This window comes from Galeopterus variegatus, unplaced genomic scaffold, assembly GCF_000696425.1.
Source record: "Galeopterus variegatus unplaced genomic scaffold, G_variegatus-3.0.2 Scaffold4715, whole genome shotgun sequence".
Taxonomy (NCBI): Eukaryota; Metazoa; Chordata; class Mammalia; order Dermoptera; family Cynocephalidae; genus Galeopterus; species Galeopterus variegatus.
In genome coordinates, this window is record NW_007730826.1 from 145,452 (window position 1) to 166,565 (window position 21,114).

The 21,114-nt window shown below is 43.5% G+C and overlaps 1 protein-coding gene across 1 annotated transcript in view; it reads right to left on the bottom strand.

Moving 5' to 3' along the window:
* Positions 1-21,114, bottom strand: part of LOC103603645 (voltage-dependent calcium channel subunit alpha-2/delta-3-like) — a gene marked incomplete at its 3' end in the record, with an annotated part of 146,050 nt that overhangs the window by 117,615 nt on the left and 7,321 nt on the right. Inside the window, exons 3-10 of the mRNA XM_008588210.1 lie at positions 18,422-18,493; positions 18,097-18,158; positions 16,662-16,729; positions 12,306-12,351; positions 12,049-12,146; positions 8,195-8,288; positions 5,178-5,273; positions 1,157-1,278 (exon numbers count right to left, since the gene is read on the bottom strand). Coding sequence (XP_008586432.1) covers positions 1,157-1,278; positions 5,178-5,273; positions 8,195-8,288; positions 12,049-12,146; positions 12,306-12,351; positions 16,662-16,729; positions 18,097-18,158; positions 18,422-18,493 — 658 coding nt within the window. The remainder of the gene's footprint in view (positions 1-1,156; positions 1,279-5,177; positions 5,274-8,194; positions 8,289-12,048; positions 12,147-12,305; positions 12,352-16,661; positions 16,730-18,096; positions 18,159-18,421; positions 18,494-21,114) is intronic.

Below are 21,114 nucleotides of genomic sequence, written 5' to 3' on the forward strand. Positions count from 1 at the left end.
AAAGCTTCAGACACCTGGAAATTTGTATTTGAGAGAGCACACACACAGGTGGGCATGCACAAACACAGGTGGGCATGCACACACACAGGTGGGCATGCACACACACAGGTGGGCATGCACACACAGAGGCCTAGCAGCAGAGGAGCACAGACTCAAAGAATCCTAGACATGAAGGGAACCCTGGAGACGATCTTGTCTGAAATCCCACCCAGCAAGAGAATCTCATCAATAACATTCAGAATTTCCTTGAATATCTCCATTAATGAGGGACAGTTTTCCTAATGAGTCCATTCAACTAATTATTGGACAATTTTTATCAACATGTCTTCCACAAATTTCAAAAGCACTCTTTCTGAAAATGATTTCATTCCTGGAAACGAGAAAGCACCAAGACTTAGGGAAGGGGATTTAACACTAAGCACTGGAGAGCTTCCCTTACGGATGAGTTAGGAACGTTTGTAAGAGAGTAATACAAAGGGGCCTAATGTAAAATATAACTATAGATTGAACTTTCCAGAGCAATCCAAGTTTATCGCACTGTCTCATTCAACTCTGGAATTTTTAAAGGACAATTGAAAAGTGTTTATAGTTTGTCTTGCTTCTAAACCTGATTGAAATAATATAGCGCTCAGTTCTTTTTAGAGAGAGGTGAAATTAATTTTTTTGTAATATAAAATCTTCGGACTAGAAAAATCATCAGCTACATGCCTGTCATTGGTCACTACAGTCCTCTGTTGGGAGAGCACAGGCTATACAAAGCCAGTCCTTACTCCTATATGTCAATTTAAATCAATTTGGTTGACACTGGGAATTGTGGACCTCTGAAGTGACGTGACTTGCTGAAGTTTCTGGCAAAGGATGCCTGAACTCTAAATGGGGCCATGACAACATTTTAATAAATCAGCTGAGAAGTTTGTATTCAAATTCCACAGGGTGCAAAATACCAGCCTGCTTTCCTGAAATGCTCTTTGCACAATTTGGTTAAGCCTTCATTTTACCTGGGGCCATTACACTCAAGGAACAGGTCACTAGCTCAGGGCTGGCCAGCATTCAGCATTGTCTCTGAAGGTGGACCTTGGTTCTGCTTAGCATCCAGGCAGCTCCCCCCTTCTCTGCACACAATGCTCAGGCTCTGCCTCTGACACGGGGCACCCACCTGTGCTGAACGGGATGGAGTAGACGAAGCTCCCTGGAATCTGCTCAGCGGCTCGTCGGTACCAGAGAGGGAAATGGTCTGCATTAAAAATGTTCTCCTTGTCTCCAGCTTTCAGGAAGTCCCTTGAAATGGAAGAGAAAAAGAAGGGCATCTCACCATTCAGCAAGGTGAAGGCGGGCACAGGGCATCCCAGCAGCCGTTGTCAGGCAAAACCTGTGCTGGCTTTTAGAACTCCAGCCTGCCTTTCTCAGTACAGATGGGACCTGAGTCAACACTGTGCACACCAGACTACTCAAAAATAGCTCGTGGAGCTCTGGCACTCAGGGCTGGGGTGGGTAAAATGGTTTTCCTAGTATACCTAGTGAACTAATTAGAACAAGTGGGAAGGAGGGAAATCACTCTCAGAAACAGTGTTAAGTGGGTGAAATTAGGCCGTCTTGGGATCTTTGTGGCCTTCTTCCCTCCCCTCTCCCCTCTCCAGACAAACAGGACTGCTCATGGTCTCCTCTCTGAATCCCCAACTCCCCAGGCCCTGGGCCTCTGCCTGTGGTCCTGCCGTGTATCCAGAGGGCTACATGCATTCTCCTCCCCATTTCTTCCTCTGTAAATCACACTCACTTTCTTTCTTTATGAATTTATTTTTAATTGACAAATAATAATTGTGTACAATTTGTGGGGTACAATGTGATGATCTATGTATACTTTTTAGTAAAAGATTCAGTCAAGCTAATTAACATATCCATCACCTTGCCAACTTATTTTTTGTATGATGAGAATGTTGAAAATCTTTATTTTGGGCCAATTTTGAAATGTACAATACACTACAAAGTGCACCTCCAATGTCACCTGTCTTGAGAATCCACAGAGGCACGTGCCAGCTCTTGCCCTCCCTGGGTCCCCACAGCCTCCGTCACTCTCAGGCAGCCTGCATTTTCTTGGCCTCATCTGCATAACTGTCATGTCCCCTCCCCCAGCCTCCCACAGTCTCCGAGGACAGGAGCTTTGTTCATATTTGTGCACCCTCCACGGAGCCTTAAACATATGAAAGTCCCAGTGAGTGTATGTTGATTTGACCCATTCTAGAGAGTCACTTTTACTCTCCAGCACCCAAGTGCTTCCTCTTGGCTGATAAGGTGCAACTTAGGAGAGGAAATGATTGGCTGGCTAGTCCACACTGCAGATATCTTTCAGGAAGGGAGACCTCACTTAGACTTATAGCGACATTCAGCCTTTGGGGACAGTAGGCGATGGGTCTGGACTGCTGCACGTCTGGGTGTCTGATGTCCTGCTGCCCAGGACAGCGCTGGCACCGGGGCAGCAAGCAGGAGCCTGCAGCACTAATACCCATCGGCTCTGATGTTAATGTGAAAGGGGTGGGTTGCTGGGAAGCCCTGGAAGCCCCTGCCAACTAAGTGTCTGATGTCCTGCTGCCCAGGACAGCGCTGGCACCGGGGCAGCAAGCAGGAGCCTGCAGCACTAATACCCATTGGCTCTGATGTTAATGTGAAAGGGGTGGGTTGCTGGGAAGCCCTGGAAGCCCCTGCCAACTACTAAACAGTGATTCAGGAGGAAGCAGGAAGGAGAGACCTGATTCTACAGAATCCCAGAAAAAAAATCCTCCTGAGTGAGATGAAACCTACTTCTGGATACTAGGAGCTACCTTGGTGTAGTGTGAGGCAGAGCTGGGTGACCTTGGGCAATTAACTGAGTCTTCAAGCCCCATTTAATCATCTATAAAATGGGAATAATAACGATGCTGCACTTATCAGGATGCTGTCAGAATTACCTAGCATCATACGTGAAAGGGCTGTGTAAACTGAAAAGAGCTTCTTTTGTTCTCTGTGGTTCACAGTCTCAAACAAACATGGGGGTTCTCAAAGCCCAAGAGCTTCTTTTGTTCTCTGTGGTTCAAATGCAAGTTGTGAAGTGGTCATCTTTTAAATTCAGGGCTGCAGAGGAGACCAGTAACCACACTGTAAAGGCTAACATCACTAGATGCTGGATGAGTGGTGATACCAGAGTTCGTACTGAAGGCACAGACTACATTGTCAGTATAGGAAATGATGGCTCAGTTACAGTGACCTACTTCCAAATGCAGGTGGTAGGGAGAGGAGATGGAATTTCGGTGGAGACTGAAGAGGGCACAAGTTAATTCCGGTGTGGGAACTTTATATTATCTAGTTCTGTGCTCAGTACTTTGAGTTCTTCCTTTCATGCTTTTGTCAAAAACAAAGATCAGAACTTCTAAAAGCTTAGAAGAGTATATCCAATAACTGGAGATGTCAATGAATACCATTTGATTAGAGGGGACAGGAAGGTAAAAGACCCTGAGACAATAGATGTCAATATGCCTCCATATGAATCAATAATAGGAGTTTCTTGAAAACAGAATTAGTTTATCCATCCAGCATAGTACACATGTTGGATCACAGTAATGCCATAGAACTCAAAGTTGTAGGTATTTTTATCTTCCCAAAGTAGTTTTCCATCCACAGTTTTTTTTACTCTCTCAATAACCCAAGGAGATCATTACCCTCACTTTTCGGATGAACAGAATATAGAAAGGAGCGAGATGAGACAGGCACACATCCCAGCGTTCCTGAGTATAGTCCTGCTGTCCTTCAAATCCATCACAATGACGCAGGTACCAGATTAGCAAGCAGTCATGTTTTGTTGTTATTTTTTTTCTTTTTGCTTGTTTTAATCTCAGTACCAGCAACAGCCTTCCTCTTTGAGCATTAGAAAATCTACTCCTGTCTCTCTACACCTCTCTAGATCCTAACAGGAAAGACAATGGATATCTCAGCACCTCCAGTCCTTCCTAGAAACCTGCCCTGTAGAAAATTCTTGCTGGGGGGTGGGGGGTATAATTGCGACTGATTAAAAAGTCAAGTTGCAACTATAGTCAACTTTACACATGATAAATGTGAGCTATTGAGAACGCAAAAGTCCTGGAACAGGAATTCAAAGCCAGTCTCCCAGAACATGTAAAAATGATTGCTCTGCAATTCACCTGACTTGGTTTTGCAAGGTTATGTGGTTGGTGTTGGCCTCATCTAACGTTGGTGAGCAGTGCCGCCAAACTGGGGCTGGACAGGAGGGGAGCATCTCCTCCTTGGGCCCCTGATGGGCCAACCCCTATTTACGTGGTGGCACCCTGTGGCTTGGTTATTCACCCCCCAGGTACCCTGACGGTTCTTTGGTAACCTCTGAACTCACACACACACACCACTTACAAGCCATAATTACACTTTCTGAATCTCAGGCCCCATTTGTCCCTGGCCTAGTAATGCCTCCGGCTCAGACAAAAGTTGAGAAATATTAATGGGCTCAGAAAAGACTACACAGGCTATCTACTAGCTCTGGTGAAACACTGATTTGATGAATTGAGGGAAGTCACAGAGGCTGAGCAGAGGCTTAAACAGCATCTGGGTCCTGGACTCAGCAACTGTCTGCCTACTGTCCATCCAGGTGTCTTTGGAAGTGCAAGGAGACATTGTCAAACCCAAGTGCCAACAGATGGCTGACCCCTGGGTGTGGGGCTCTGCAACTCCTCAGGCTAAGCACAGAGGCACAGAGGTTTATTAAAACATAAACAAACAAATAAACAACAGACTTGAGGCACTGATTTTCCTATAGGCAGGAATTGCTCAGCATAGCTGCAGAACAGCTGAACACCCTGAAGCCATTAGTCAGGAGATGAACCTCCTCCCTCTGGCTGCTCCTACAGCTGCACCATCTTCCAAGTTCTGAAATGACTCACCAGAGCGGGAGAAGACTCCAGGACGGTGGACAGAAGCCAAGAAGCATGAGGAACAAAGGGTTGTGGAAGGGCCATCAGGCAGGTGAACACACATGCTGGGGCCCCCATGGTAGAACAGAGAGGAAAAACTTCAACAGGCCCAGGGTGGCCTGAATTTTGTTTCTACCGATGGTGAAATCATGAAATGAAATAAGCTTTCCTTTGAATTTCCCATTTCAGGAGCCCACTGGGCCTCTGCAGAGGAGCCCTCCTACTTACTGGTTGGTGAGCTGCTCAGCCCCAACAAACAGGTTGACTCTTGAGAGGCCTGTGCGAGTGCCGAGGAAGGCAACCTCCACGCCCTTGTCAGAATTCCTGAAATAGAACAGCAACATCAGGGGGATGCTTCTGGACAGTAAGCAGATAATGGCTTTTGCATTATAAGACTCATGGAATGTTTTGCAAAATAGCAGTTTTGAAACCTGAACTTTAAAAGAAATTATAGAAACACATGTGCGTGCACACACGCACACACACTCACATGCGCACTCACCAAGCGCAGAATGCAAACTCTTACCCCTTAACAAAAGTTTTCATGGTGATACTTGCAGGAAAAATGAAGAACTCCCTGCCAACAAAAGCAGCATAAGAAGAATGCACTTCCAACCATTTTTATCTCAAGGTTCTGGGTGCAAGTTCAGAGAGAGCAGGCTGAGAATGGGAAGGACTTTAAAGGGAACAAAATCCTTAGGGATCGCTTTTTGTGTTGATGCTACCAAGTCTACTAATGGTCCTGAGACCATCAGTGGAACCTGCCATTGGAGAAAACTAGCAACTGAGCTACTGAACCAAGTTTGCAGCATCCCTCAGCGTGGAATTCCACACAGTTGAAACAGGATCTGACTCCCACACTGTTGTAGGAGCACCAACTTATAACTTCTGCCACAGTACAGACCTTATTCTTACCACCAGCTCCAGAGGTAAGTAAAGAAATGGCTTCTTCAAAGAGTCCTGTAGGATGCCATGCATGGGAAGTCTAAGAATGGCCTCAGCAAGAGAAAATAATTTGAAAATTCACCAAAGATAATTTTGTTTCAGTTTCCAAGGCAAATTTTATACATTTGAGCATGTTCTTCAGGAGATTTGCAATACATTTTTCTCCTTTGAAATAAAGCAAATGGCCTTTTTCCACACACATATTTTTATCCTACAATAAAAGTATGAAGAAAATGGTAATTCTTAAGTTTGCTTCTCTCCTAGATGCTGGTAGTGATTGCATCTGAAGCATTACCCACGTCACCTTCCATATAAGATCACTTGGCTACTTGATCGTTGATGGTAGTCAAAGTGGTCAATACTACCTTTAAGTATTTAAGGGGTAAATAAAAACCAATACTACACATTTGTTTCTGCTTGGAGCCTACACCCAGTTGGAAAGCCAGTCTATCCAATCAGTTACAGATGTGGACTACAAAGCCAGGTACCATTTTGGAAATCTTTAGCATGTGTTAGGAATGAATCAAGCAGTCTTTGCCCCCAAATTTGAGTTTTGTGAAAACCTTAAAGAAATATTTCACATCCACTGGAGAAAGAAACCACAGGAAAAGCTTTGATTCTTTCCCACCCTCCCAGGGAATAAGATCCATGTAGGTGAACAATCCAAGGACACCCCCAAATATAACAAAAATGCCAGTCTCTCTTTTGATCCCCAGCCTCATATTAAACTGCTTACCTGACATCTCCTCTTGGGAGACTCACAGCCATTTTAAGCCTACAGTGTATAGAAGGACTCTGGCCATGCCCAGCCCCAAATCTAGCACTATTTCAGTGTCTCCTGTCCTAGCCAACAGCACCATCCACTCAAGTGCTCATGATGTAAGTCTGGGAATGATCCCTGGCAACTCAGCCTCCCTATCCTCACACAACAAGTCCTGGAGGCCTTACTTCTGAAGCAGGTCACAAGGAGACCTCTTCTCTCTGTGCCCTCTGCCCTGGTCTGAGCAGTAAAGCCCTGGGAAGGCTGCAGGAGCCTGTACTACTGTTCTCACCCCATTACACTCTGTTCTCCGCACAACAGCAGAGAGATCTTTTTTTACAATGCAAATCTGATCATGTCAGTCCCTTTCTTAAAACCCTTCAATGATTTTCCAATACTCTAAGTACAAATTCCAAAATCCTTAACCTGACTCCCAAGGTCCTGAACGACAGCCCCTCTGCAGCCTCATCTTCTGACATCTTCCAGCCTACCCTCTATATTTCAGCTATGTTGACCTGCTTTAAATTCTTTGAATGTGTCAAATACTTTCTTGCCTCAGGGCCTTTGCACATGCTGTTCCATCTTCCTGAAATGTGCCCTGATGCTTGAACTAATTCTTGTCATCCCCCTGTATTCTAGGTCTTGTTACAGTTTATGCATCTTTACTTTTTGCTCAAAACAGTTACTATGATTCTTAATAATACAGCACAATATATATCACAGGTAGCATGATGGCAAGGACTCCATCTGTTTGGGTTACCTTCATTTCGCCAACACCTAGCTCAGTGTCTGGCACAGAACGGACATACAGTCAATACTTGATGAATGAATGAATGAGAATAAGGACAGAATGAATGATAGATGGGATAGAAGGGAAGATAGGAGAAGGAGCTAATGAAGAACAGAAGAGGGGAGAGAACTGAACAATGTATTACATGAAGATATCGGAAAAAAAGGAATGACTTTTCTTCTTATTTTTAATCTTGAATAGCCTACTTAAAATATCAGTAAAAATAATAATATCAATGATACAATAATAAACCACGAAAGCTGTTCGTGCCCTAGTCTTTGACATCAACTACCAATGCCTCCCCCCACCCCCTCTATCCTCCACTTCAGAACTAAAACCGCAGGGCTACATCTGACACCCACTGAAAGAGAGCTCTCACTTCCCTGTCCTTCTCCTAGCCTGACCTGGCCCAGATCCCAAGTTCCTCCAGACTGTGAAATGGAGGAGCTGTGGCAAGGCAGGAAGAAAATGCGCCTCCCACCTCCCTCTCTCTCGGAAGTGTCACCCTACCTCCGCATACCGAATTTCATGTAATATTCAAACTCAAACAAATTACATGTCAAACCCAGGAGCTTGCCATCCAAGCCCGAGCTGCTAATCTGCTCTAGCTCTTGTGGTTTGGAGCTTTGGGGAAAATTAAAGAACTTTAACACCAGGCTCCTAAAACAGTTTAGTTTTTTAAACCATAACCATATTTTGGAGGGTTGGTGAGGAAATGGCCATGAAAGGGAGACACGTGCAACCACTTACTCAGATTTGTTGAGGGCCAGGCTGGTCCAATATGCCTCAATGGGGGCACTCACCACAGCGTCAAAAAGGACTTCTTGGATCAATTCCTTATCACCTGTTGGGAGGGACAGATGAGATGACGGCTTTGGCCAGGCCCCAAAGAGGGGCACAAGAGGTGCTCACTGGGCTCATTTTGTAGCATCTGCAGGCTACTTCCTCACGTGGTGTGTTGCTTTATGAGTTAACCTTTCACCAGCCAAAAATATGGAACAGTTCAGACACGTGGTATGCCAGTAATACAGGGGGGCCTAACACATGTAGACTAGATGATAGTAAATGGAGAGGCTTGGGTGTCTCACGCTTCAGTTTTCTGCTTTCTCTTCCCATCTCATAGTTCACGCCACGGACCAGCATGCTGGCTCCCAGATTTGGAGACTAGAAGCCAGTACCCCGTGGAAAATAGGCTCTTGTCATCCTTATCTCTGCCCTCTACTAAAACATGCAATTCATCAGTGCCCTGATCTCAGTGGGTTGTAAGATAGGAAAGGGATAGCGTAACTTAATGACTACGGGGACTCTCGTTTTGTGATTCCTCCCATTTAGATTTATTTTTCATTTTAAAGGGGGATATCTGTCTCTATCCAAAGAGACTCTTGATAGGGCTCTGTGAAAAGAGGCCACGGAATGGGGAGCTATCATGACCTAGGAGAAGGATCCTAGAGCTCTGCATTCACTTGCAGGGGAAGTCAACTAAGTATTACACAGCAGGCCAGTCTTCTCCTTGGCTGGGGGCAAAAGAGACAATGAAGCTTTGTTGAAAAGCAAAAACTGGAAACAACTCATCATTGAAAAGACAATGGGTAAATTGAGATATAGTTATGTAATTAAATTCTCTATGGTAATTCAAACAAATGCATTAGAGAGCTAAACCATTAATACAAATAAATTTCAAAAATATAATGAGTGAAACTCTGTTGGTAGAACTGTAAATTAGTACAACCACTATGGAAAACAGTACAGAGGTTTCTCAAACAACTACAGATAGTTGCAGGGTACAAAAAAAAGTTTCAGGGTACAAAATCAATAATCAAAAGTTAATAGTGTATTTTAAACAAACAACAAACTCTTTGAAGTAAAAAGACAATCCCGTTTACAATAAGAACAAAAAGGATAAAATACTCAATCCAAGAGGGAAAAGACTAGTAAACTGAAAATCATAAATCATTTTAAAAAGGAATTAGAGATGACACAAATAAATGGAAGGATATCTTGTGTTCATGGATTGGAAGAATGAATTTTGATAAAGTGTTCATACCACCTAGTGAAATGCAGGTTTAACGCAATTACTATCCAAAATCCATGGCATTCTATAAAAAAAGATGGGAATTATCATGTCGAAAAGATACCTGCACTCCCACGTTCATCACAGCTCTGTTTACAATAGTCAAGATATGGAACCAACCTAAATATCCATCGATGCATGATTGGATAAGGAAACTGTGGTATATATTCACCATAGAATACTACTCTGCCATAAGAAAGAATGAAATACTCCCATTTGCAACAACATGGATGAACCTGGAGAAACTTATGTTCAGTGAAACAAGCAAAGCACAGAGGGATAAATACTGCATGTGCTCACTCGTATGTGGGAGCTGAGAGAGAAAGGAAGGAAGGAAAGACCACAGTATTGCTGTTGTCTAACAGAGAGAGGGAATATTCCCAGGGCTACAAACTGGAATAGAGGGGGATGGAGGAGAGGGAGGGAGGTTGGGGGATAATTGGGTGGGGAACATGGGGTACAAAAGTAATTTCTAGTAATGGGTATGCACCCCAATGCATTTGTCTTATAGAGGGAGGGAACATTCCTAGGACTACAAAGTGGAGTGGGGGAGAAGGGGGAGGGGGAAGAAGGTTGTGTGACAATTGGATGGGGACACAGTGTACAAAAGTAATTTCTGGTAGTGGTTATGCCCCCAGTGTGAATCTGGCCCTCACATTATGGGCACGGGGGTTGACAATTAGCTTTGTATTTCATGAATATTCATAATAAATAAATAAGGAGTGAAACATAAGTTATAGCACATATATGTGTTGTACAGTCATGTGCTGTTTAACAAAAAGGGTACGTTCTGAGAAATGCATCATTAGGTGATTACAACATTGTGCAAACATCAGAGTATAATTATACACACCAAGGTGGTACAGCCTGCTACACCTATGCTGCATGGTATAGCCTGTTGCTCCTAGGCTACCAACCTGTACAGCATATTACTGAACTGAATACTTCAGGCAATTGTAACACAATTGTGAATATGTGTGTATCTAAATCTATCTAAACATAGAAAAGGTACAGTAAAACTACAGTACAAAAGATAAAAAAATTATATGCCTACGTAGAGCACTAACCATGCACGGAGCTTGCAGGACTGGAAGTTGCTCTGGGTGAGTCACTGAGTGGGTGGTGACTGAATGTGAAGGCCTAGGACATCACTGCACACTGCTGTAGACTTTATAAATGCTGTACACTTAGGCCGCACTAAATTTATTAAAAAATACCCTACGACGTTACAATGGCTACAACATCAATAAGTGACAGGAATTTTTCAGTTCCATTATAATCTTATGGGACTACTGCTGTATGTGCAGTCTGTTGTTGACTGAAACATCATTATGTGATGCATGACTGTCCGTATTATATGTATTATAGCATTATATGCAGTAATTATAATATTATACATGCAAGTTAAATATACAAAATAGTGAAAATAATGTTACATTGTTTATGGAGAGCTACATATGTAATAACAGCATACGATGCATGAGCACGGTGACAAATTTAGGATGGTCATTTGGGGAGGGAAATGGAACTGGGCAGTGGCACACAGGGGCTTTATCACTATCTATCATGTTTCATTCCTTAAAGGAATGATATAAACATGGCAAAATATCAAGATTTGATCAAGCTGGATGGTGACTATAAATGCATTTTTCATATTGTCTCTAAATTTTGTTTTTTATATGTCATTTAAAAAGTCAAAGAAAATGAACAATTGGGTTCAAATGATGCCCATCTGATCCTTTCCCTACCACAGCATATCCAGCATATTCCATGAGGATGTTGTTTAGTAGCTGGATCATCTCCTATACCTCTCATAGGATTGCTGTGGTTATTGCATCAGATAACACATGCAAAGCTCTTTTCACATCACTGTGGCCCTTGATCAAGGTGGGGGCAGGTGCCATGCTCAGTTTTGCTGAGTCTCCCCTGGCCCACGCTTTAGCTACCGGCACTAGCCTGTGGTAGAGTAGCGTCTGCTCCTGCCCGTGGTGAGCTTCCAGGTCTGTTGCTCTCTCCTGCCTCTTTTGCACCAGCCATTGGCCACTTCTCACTCACTGAGCTCCTCCAGAGGCCACTTGGTAGGTAGGAGGAGAGGCAGTAGAACATACACTGCCACGACAGGCAACACATCCCGGGGATGATCCCACTCTTGGGAGAACCAGGATACCTAGATTATGGCCTCAGATGAGACAAGTCCTATTTCCAGCCTCAGTTTCTCACTTGTAAAATAGGGGAACTGGAGGAGCAAATATCTACAGTTCCTTTCTAGATGTAGTATCTCCTATTTAGTTGCTGGGGTTTGGTAGGGGGACAAATCCAATAGGTTAAAGTGGAATTATGGTTTCTGTACAATTTTCAATAACCCACATTCCTTCTCCTATTCCTACAGGGAGCAGATATTTCGCTGGATTTCACTCAATTGATAGTCTCTGCCAAAGCAAAGCTTCCCTTGAAAACTGAGGTGAAAATGGTTTTGTGTTCAGTCCCCACCATCACCACATGCATGCACAACATGCTTTGAAGGCACACTCACATTGGAGCAAAGGCTCTTTTCCTTTGAGGTAGAGCTTAATAGCTTCTAATTGAGACAGATGGCGATGCTCAGGGTGCAGGTCAGTGTTGCAGTAGGACCTAAGAACATGACATGGCCCGAAACAAGAGCATGTAAATAATTACAGCATCTCCTTCCTTTGCCTTTGAACCAGAAAAACTGGGCAAGGGAGCAAAAAAAACTTGAAACCAAAGGGGGCAAAAAATACAAATGCCAATGAAGGATTGTTTAATTCTTACCATTCATCTGCCAAGGACACATCAGGGTGCTCTAAGTCATGCAGGCCTGGAGGTCAAGGAGAAGGGTTAATGAGTGAGTGCTGCCTCTCCATCCTCCCGTGTGCTTCAAATATTCTAGGGCAGGGCTGGAGAGAAGAGGGGATTTAGGGGTAGATATCACCCCCAAAGAGAGCTGCCTGGGAACAGGAACTCTGAACGAAGGAAACAAGCTCTCTTCCTGGGCAGAACTCTGTCCCCGTCTCCACTGAACTCAGCCAGCACCACTACCTTCCCTGGCTGTATATTCCATGAAAGCCTTATTCCCTTAAAGATAAAGGATACACCAGTGAGTCCTGGGAGAGAAGCTTAACAAGATGGTTAGAAACACTGGCTCTGGAGCCCCAAATAGTCCAGGCTGGGAATTGGATTAGGTCTCTTAACTCCTGTGTGATGTTAGCAGGTTACTTTGATTTCTAAATGTCAGTTTCTTCATGTGCAAAACAGGAATAATAAATAGTCCCTAACTGATGGATGGTTATGAGGATGAAATTATAGGTTGAACAATATGAAATGGTCAATACTCAACTGTTTTTGACCAGCAAAAATTGCTAATTGTTACAGGATCCTAAGTAAAAACGAGTCATCCATCTAGGAAGGCGGCTAGGGGAGCTGGGGCTTTCAGGGAATCTAGGAGTTTTAATAGAATGCTCTGTATCACCCTAACTCTACGAAATCACTCTCACTTTCTTGTGTCTTCGTGTCACTTGATTTCGATGGGCTATCAGCACACACACACTTCTGGGTGGTGACCTCAGGAACTCCCATGATGCTGAGAGCCTGTTTTAGGAAGTCAGTTTCCCAAAAGACCAAGAATCTCATACTGCACTCAGGACTCCAGTTTTCTCCTCACATAAAAATGTACAAAATAAGGGCTGACCCCATGGCGCACTCAGGGGAGTGCAGTGCTGGGAGCGCAGCAACGCTCCCGCCGCGGGTTCGGATCCTATATAGGAATGGCCGGTGCGCTCACTGGCTGAGCACGGTGCGGGTGACACCAAGCCAAGGGTTGCGATCCCCTTACCGGTCACAAAAAAGATAAAAAAAAAAATGTATAAAATAAATAGCAAAAATACTAGGCCTATCACACAATCCTGCTTGATTTTATAGGAAGTGGGGAATAAATTAGATTGGACATCATCATATATGACCCAAGTGGCTACATCCAGGTGCCAACACCTACTGGTTGAATGACCTTGGGAACATCATGCCAACTCTTTGAGTTACATAAAGGTAATAAGGCATAGCTCACAAACTCCACAAGATGGTTGAGTGGGATGGTGATTGGTCTTTAGGACAATCCATCTGTCCGTGCCTCTATGCATCTTATTTCCCTTCCTCTTTTCCCTCCTCTCTCCCTCACTTCCTTCTATACTTTCACTGAGCAGCTGCTATATGGCAGGTACTATCCCAGGCCCTGAGAATATAGCAGTGAACAACAACAACAAAATTTCCAGTGGCAAAAGAGAAGTAACTAAATAAAACTAAAATACATAGCATATCAGTTGGAGGGCTGTGAAGGAAGAGAGAATATGAGGAGGATAACAAAGACAGGGAAGGCCAAGAGAGGGGAAGCCTTGGGAGACAGAGAGCATTTCCATTCTAACTATGGTGGCCAGCAAAGGCTTCACTGAGAAAGTGACTTTTAAGCAAAGACCTGAAGAAGGCAAATTAGAGAGTCATGTAGATAATGGTGCTCATGGCAGAAGGAGTAGCAAGTGCAAAGGCCCTGAGGTGGGACTGTATCCTACCAGAACTTTTGGTTAAGGATGTCAATTCTACCTATTTCTCTAGTTTCTGCTCCAGTCACCTTCATCCACAAAGCCCACTCTGGCTATATTTCACAGGACCTATAAATGAGACCCTGATCTTTTTTATTGCTTCTTCTCTGAGTTCTTACGGCACAAAGGAAATTTAATTGTTCTCTAATTCTCTCACCTCTGATTTTGGCTCTTCTGACAAAAATACATCTATTCATGCTCAATACTGCTGTCAATAATAACATAAGCTCTAATTTATTGAACAATTGTGTACAATACGTATAAAAGATACAGATGAAAGTATTAAAGGAAATCCAGAAGAGAAACAATTTTACAAGGTAGATTTGCACCCCTTACATTTTGAGCAAAGTCTACCTGTTCACCATCTTTGTAATATCTGGTAATGGCAATGCATGTGGAAAATTCCTGCGTTCTGCAGGGAAGCATTCCTTATTAAAGATCCTATAGAAGTGTGGTTTTCATCCCCAAGGAACTCCTTCCTTCTCCAAGAACAGAAGAGAATAATCATCAAGCCACAGCTCTTAGAGATGACAAGACTCTCTACTAGTTAGCCCAAGGGAAAGCAGCTTTGCTAGGCTCTATTACTCAGCAAAGTTGGCAGGATTGTAAGTCCTTTTATTTACAGAGGACCAACACAGAGAGGAAGAGCTGACCTCATTTGTGTGGATAACCAGGCACTCTCCCCCTTGCTGAGGATTCAAACTAATTTCTTGCATGGTGGTTACGGTTAGCTCTGAAATTCTCTCTATGTGGCCATTTAGCCTAACAGCTGTGGAACATACAAGAAGAAGATAGTGCCCAAAAAATGATCCAAAAGACAATGCAAAACAACTGTGTGTGTGTGTGTGTGTGTGTGTGTGTGTGTGTGTGTGTGTTAAGAGAGAGAGAGAGACAGAGAGGAAAGAGAAATGGAGGGAGGGACAGGCCCATGTGTTGAGGATCGACTAAGGGAAAGGACACATGAGAGGCAAGCGATCCATTAATAACCTCTCCTTCTATTGTTGAGAGAGGAAAGAGAAATGGAGGGAGGGACAGGCCCATGTGTTGAGGATCGACTAAGGGAAAGGACACATGAGAGGCAAGCGATCCATTAATAACCTCTCCTTCTATTGTTGTGACTGTGAGTTGTTTCCTCAGCTGTACCTCAGATGGCTTAGACATGGGTTTTCTGGTTTCATGCGCAGTGATGTCCACAGAATCACACATGGCCCATAGAACCAGAAAACTCTAGCTTTAAAGCATGGTCTCTGAGAACACATCCTGCAGGGTATCTTGCCAAAGTCACAAAGTTGCCTGTTTTCTCTCTTCTTTCTCTGGGAAGAGAGACCACACTATTAGCTCTGTGGTAGGCACACTCTGGTTCTGCCCAGTTTGCAGGTCTCTGGGAAGAGAGACCACACTATTAGCTCTGTGGTAGGCACACTCTGGTTCTGCCCAGTTCACAGTGAGCTGCTCTATCCTCCTTTCTGTTCCATAAGGTCTCACAATAATGTGTGAGACAAAAACCAACACCTGTGAGCAATGCTGGGAAAATCCACAGGAAACCAGAAGGCCATCTACAGAATGTGGCATCTCAGGGAACATCAGTCTCCTTCCCTACTTCCTGCTAGGTCATCTGAGTAAGCCAAGAGTTGTCAACCTTCTGGAAGTTCACCACATCATTGTACCCAGCTCTAACCAGCTAAAATTTGGATTGTAACTGACCTTCCCGTCCTTCACTGTCCTCCCTAGGGACAGCCAGAAAGAGCACTAGTCTGGTCCAACTCCTTCTCTGTGGTGATGCAAAACCTAATGCCCAGATTGGGTAAGTGACTGGCTCAAGGCCACTAGGATAGCAAAGCCCTCCAGAGGCCATGCCCACCCCTCCCTATGAGTTTGTGATACTGGGAAAGATAATTTTTCTGCACAGTGGGTTGTTGGGAGATGAAAAGGACAGTATGTATATGACAGCAATTTTAAAGTTTAAAGAGCTGTAACAACTGCTACTGTTTACTGAGTGTTCAATATGTCCCTATGCTTTAGGAAGACAAGAGCATGTGGGAACCTCAAGGGGCTCCTTACCCCTTCTGACCAATATGAATGATTTAAATGGTCATATTTCCCTTTGGACCAGGACTGCCATGAAACACAAGTGAAATTTGGGGCTCACTGTGTAGGAGACTAAGGCTTCCATATCTTTGTTTTCCTTTTTACCCCTGGGCTTAAGTGCATACATTTATTTGTATTTCTCCCGGTACTGATTTTTACATATGAGGAGAATATACTTGGCGAATGAGCCCTAAGAGTTGCCTCAACAACTTTGTAGATTAAAGCACATATATACAATAATAAGTTACATCATAACTAAGGCCACCACTAATTGGAACCTAGGCAACATAGGCAAGAAAGGTAACATCAAGTGGACAATTATTTGAGTTAAATGCCCAAGGGGCTGGTCACAGGTCTGGACGGACAAACAAGTTCTTCAATTAACCCAGTAGCTGGCTCCAGAGCTTTCTTCTCACACCAAAGGATAAGAGGGGCCAAGGCAGCACCTCACCTTCCTCGATGGTCACATTCCCTCGGAAGAAATACTTCCCATGGCCTCTGGACAGCGCCACACCTAAACTGTGCAGAAAAACAAAGCAGACCTTGACATCCATGGCATTGACTGGAATAGACTTGCGGGCTAACATTTTTCATTTTCCATTTCATGTACTGTAAACAATTTTTCCAACAATTTTTTTCAAAACCCCACTGATTATAGTTGGTGTTGGTTTTTCTTAGGTTCAATCAGCTGCTTCAAAGTAACTTCTGATTGGAAATGCCAGCAGCAACTGGCTGCTCTTGTGTGTTTTCCAGAGATGTGGCAAACTGCTTGTCCTTCCAGCAAGCACTTCTCTTGAATGCCCCCAAGGGCCATGTGTCCTGCTCTTTCCTAAGACCTTATACACCCCAGCCCTACATTCAGCCAGAAATAGATCTTTCCAGGACCTAGAGTTTGGGACTAGGGAAAACTGAACCCTTTTCAAGGGCAAAAACAAAAACTTCCATCACCACCCGAATGTGGCTGCATTACTGCATTGCAGGCTTCTTTGCCCAATCCTCTCCCCAGTCTAATACATTTTTCACACTCTCACTGGCTTGATTTAAGCTCTTTCTGTTTTTGCCTAAAGTAAGAGACTATGTTTTTAAAACAGGTCTCTTCATTTGGCAAACCTGTTTAGTGGCTCATGTGTTCCCTGATTGCACCTGGTTCCAAATGGAATCCACTCGTGATCCATGGCAGTATGTGACAACAATGACAGCAATTATCTTTCAGATTAATCTACAGTCAGTAAACTCTTTCCTTAGCTCTGTGAGACACCAGTTCAGGAACATGAAGCAGCCCCACTGAGATAATTTTTTATAAAACGTATTACAACACTAAGTTAATGGTAGCAGGAAACTTTAGAATGCTACATACGCATCTGAAAGCAGGCAATGAGGCAAAGCCATTTTTCAGGACTGTTACAATGGGAAACAACAGGATTCAAAGGTAGACACGTACATAAGGACAGTTCAGAGAAATTGAAACAGAAGCACAACATGTAGGGATGGAAATGCTACCGCCAGGTCTGAAGGATTGCTTTGGGTCATGGAAATAAAAGGCAAAATGGAACTCACGAGGCAGCAAGTTAGATGCTTAAGGACCCTGCTAACCCTCTGATCTTGTCTCCACCCTTAGTGGGAACCCCCAAAGCTTATGTGCTTGGTCATGAGATGCAAAGCCATGACAAGTTGAGTGAGTTCTCTTAGGTGAGCCTGAAGCATCTCCCCCCTTCTGGAAAACAAAAACAAAAGCAGCCTGGGAAAAGCCCCTTCCTCACTCTTTCCAGCCTTTCGGCAGGGTGTTTGGTTATCTCCAGATGATGGGCTCTGAGCGCGTCAGCAGGTTTTGTACAAACACAACTGATGGGTCTGATGGAATGTCCATGTATTATGGTCAGCTCTACCTGAAAGGAGTACCCTTGATGTCTGTATAATAGTAGTCATTTGTCATCACCAAAACCCGTTTCTAGATTGAAAAAAAAAAAAAAAAAGTCGTAGAGAAAAGAAAACATGGTTAGTCTGCTTGGTGCAGTTTTCAGAAATAAATAAAAATAAATGGACACACTACGATCAGGTTAACAGTACTACATGAATCTTGTTTGAGATAAGTAAAGACAAGAGAAAAATGATCTCAGTGAAAGATATTTATTCCAGATAGAGCTTTCAAAGCTAATTTTTCACAGTGGTTTGTTTTAAATTAAGCGGCAAGAATGTTTGAGAAAAATGTACCCCTTTGTCCACTGTCTTTTTCACCTCCATGGAAAACTTCCCCGTCTTCCGATTCACCATGGCGTTTCTCAACTGAAATGACAATAGAAAACCGGGGTGTTAGTTCTCCCCTGGGTTACTGTGAAATCTGGACACCTTGCATCTTTATCTTGGGAGCACTTTGGTGCCTTGTGCAAAGCAGAGATATGACAGGGATGGGTGGTTTTCGCACTGAATCTCAGGTGCCACTACAATTAAGTCCACGTTCTGCACTCAGACTTCAAAAACAGACCTTCTGAAGAATAAATGTTCGGCTGCTCTCATACAATGGGAGATGGGCTAATGACAATAACTAACTAACTTTCCAACTTTAATTTGGGGTGCTCACATAAACCTCAGGACAACAACAATAAAAAAAGCCTGTCCAATGCTGATGAATCCTGAGAGTCAGAAAATAAACTCCAGGCAATCCACTAAAACACTCAGGAAGCAAGAATGTCTCTGGGGATGAGTTACGTTTTCTAAAGGGGTACTGATTTGTCATGGAGAAATCATTTTTCAAAACAGAATCAAGTTAAAGGCATTTTCCTACACAGTAGTTAAAAAAAAAAAAGGCCAACGCAATTGGAAGACAGGATTAGCTTTTCATAGCATGAATCATCTTCAAATGCTCTCTCAGAAATGTGGGCCAATTAGTGGCCTTACTGATGGGGCAGTGAACAGGGGTGACCCTGTATCTGATTTTTGAAGGTCTTTTCTAGGAACAGTGAGCCTGGCTCTCCTCCCCCACCCCTGGCTGACCTCGTCTAATTACGTGTGGCCCTTCCATGAGTTCAGAGGAGGACAGCAGACGTGGTGATGAAAGACGTGCCGTCGTGGGCACCACCGGGAGACGACAGGGAAGGCCATTTAATGGAATAGGAGCAAATGTTGACATGCCACAGCCTGTCAGGAAAGGCTCTTTCCCAGCCCCCTGCCTTGGTTTTTTATCCTTTCCTCTTTTCTCCTTTGAGGAGCTTGAGTAAGATCTGGCTGATAGAAAACTGCAAGGCTTGCAAGCAACCTAAATTTGATTCGGGGCTGTCTAGATTTGGGTTTGCATTCCCATCTTCTGTGAGACAGAGTAAAAGCATAATTTTTAGCTCGAGGCATGTATAAAATAAAACATATATTTTACTCTAGATATTTTCTAACAACACATAATGGGCATTTCTGGAAATATTTTCCCATTTTAACTTTTGTGGTTTTGGATGGGGAGAGCTGGTCCTAATTAAGTCTACTTTCTAACTTTTAAGAACGGCTCGATTTATCTTTAACATGGTTTTCATTTTTCCTCTTTCTGGTGCCTGCCTAAAGCCATTTGGGACCTTCCCCTTTCACATTCCCCAGGCAAGTTAGAGATTAGGTAGGCCTCTCTGTGCCTCCCTGCCACCCCACCCCCAGCTCCCAGTAGCACAGAACAATCAGCATGGGGAACTGGGGGGTCCAAGGCCAGGGTCACTGATGCTTAGTCTAGTCTCACCCTTTTCTTAGATAATAATGAAAACAGGTTATCCTTCTTGAACACCTGCTTGTGAGGCAGGATAGCACTGCAGTTAAGAAAGGGACTCTGGCACCAGATCTTTATGACCTTGGGAAAATCACTCACCTTCTCTGTGCCTCAGTTTTCTCTTCTGCAAAATGGAACTAATGACAGTACCCATCTTATTCAGTCATAGTGAGGATTAGATGAGACAATACTTAGAAGAGTGTCTGATACACCCTAAGCACTCAGTACATGGTAACTGTCTGTCCCCATCGTCACTACCATCAACAGTGTCTTCATCATCTTCACCTGCACTGCCATCCACCTCACTTACTCAGGGCCAGACGCCTCCAGTAACTTCAGGAATCAGGACTCAGACTTGAGTTTGCTTGACACAGATGCCCCAGCTCTAAACCAATGTTTTTCAAACTTTCTTTGACTGTGAGCCCCATAAGAAACGTATCTTTATCTGGTGATGCCCTCTGCTTCTCCTATTTTAGTAGATTTCATTGCTTTTATTTGCTGCTCATGAACCACTAAATGGTTTTGTTACCTCTCCCCCAATTCCCCAGGTTGAAAATTGCTGCTCTTCACCACCTGTGTGTTGTATCGGACTAAGAAAGAGGCAGCCCAAGGTCAAGAGAGGTAACCCAGGATATCAAGGTTCACGTCTTGCCATTGACAAAAACCAGCTGTCCTGTGACCTCTCTGTGGCTCAATTTCTTCATCTTTCATTCATTCTGTCAGAAGTGTTCCTGAGTGAAGACTCCCAGACCCCAGGGATCCTGTCAGGTACTCTAAAAATCATGGTTAGAGGATTCTTAAGAAGCTCAGATAATACAGACAAATTCTGTTTATTGAGCTTTTATTATTTGTCAGGCTCAGGTTATAAAACTCTCAAAATTATCTCCTAAGGTACCACTATTACTATTATCCCCATGTTAGAGGTGGAGAAACTGAGGCACAGCATTACATAACTTGCCCACGATAACACTGACTCTCTACTTCTTGAGACCATGGTCTTAATCTCTGCTTCTCAAATCAGGAGAGACATCACTTGGACAAAAATATTTCATAACATTAATATAAAAATTAGTGTATTGTTATTTATGGATTTATTTCTAATCAAAGAAAAAGTTTTTTTTGTTTGTTTGTTTTGTTTTTTTTCCTTTTTGTCTTTTTTCGTGTC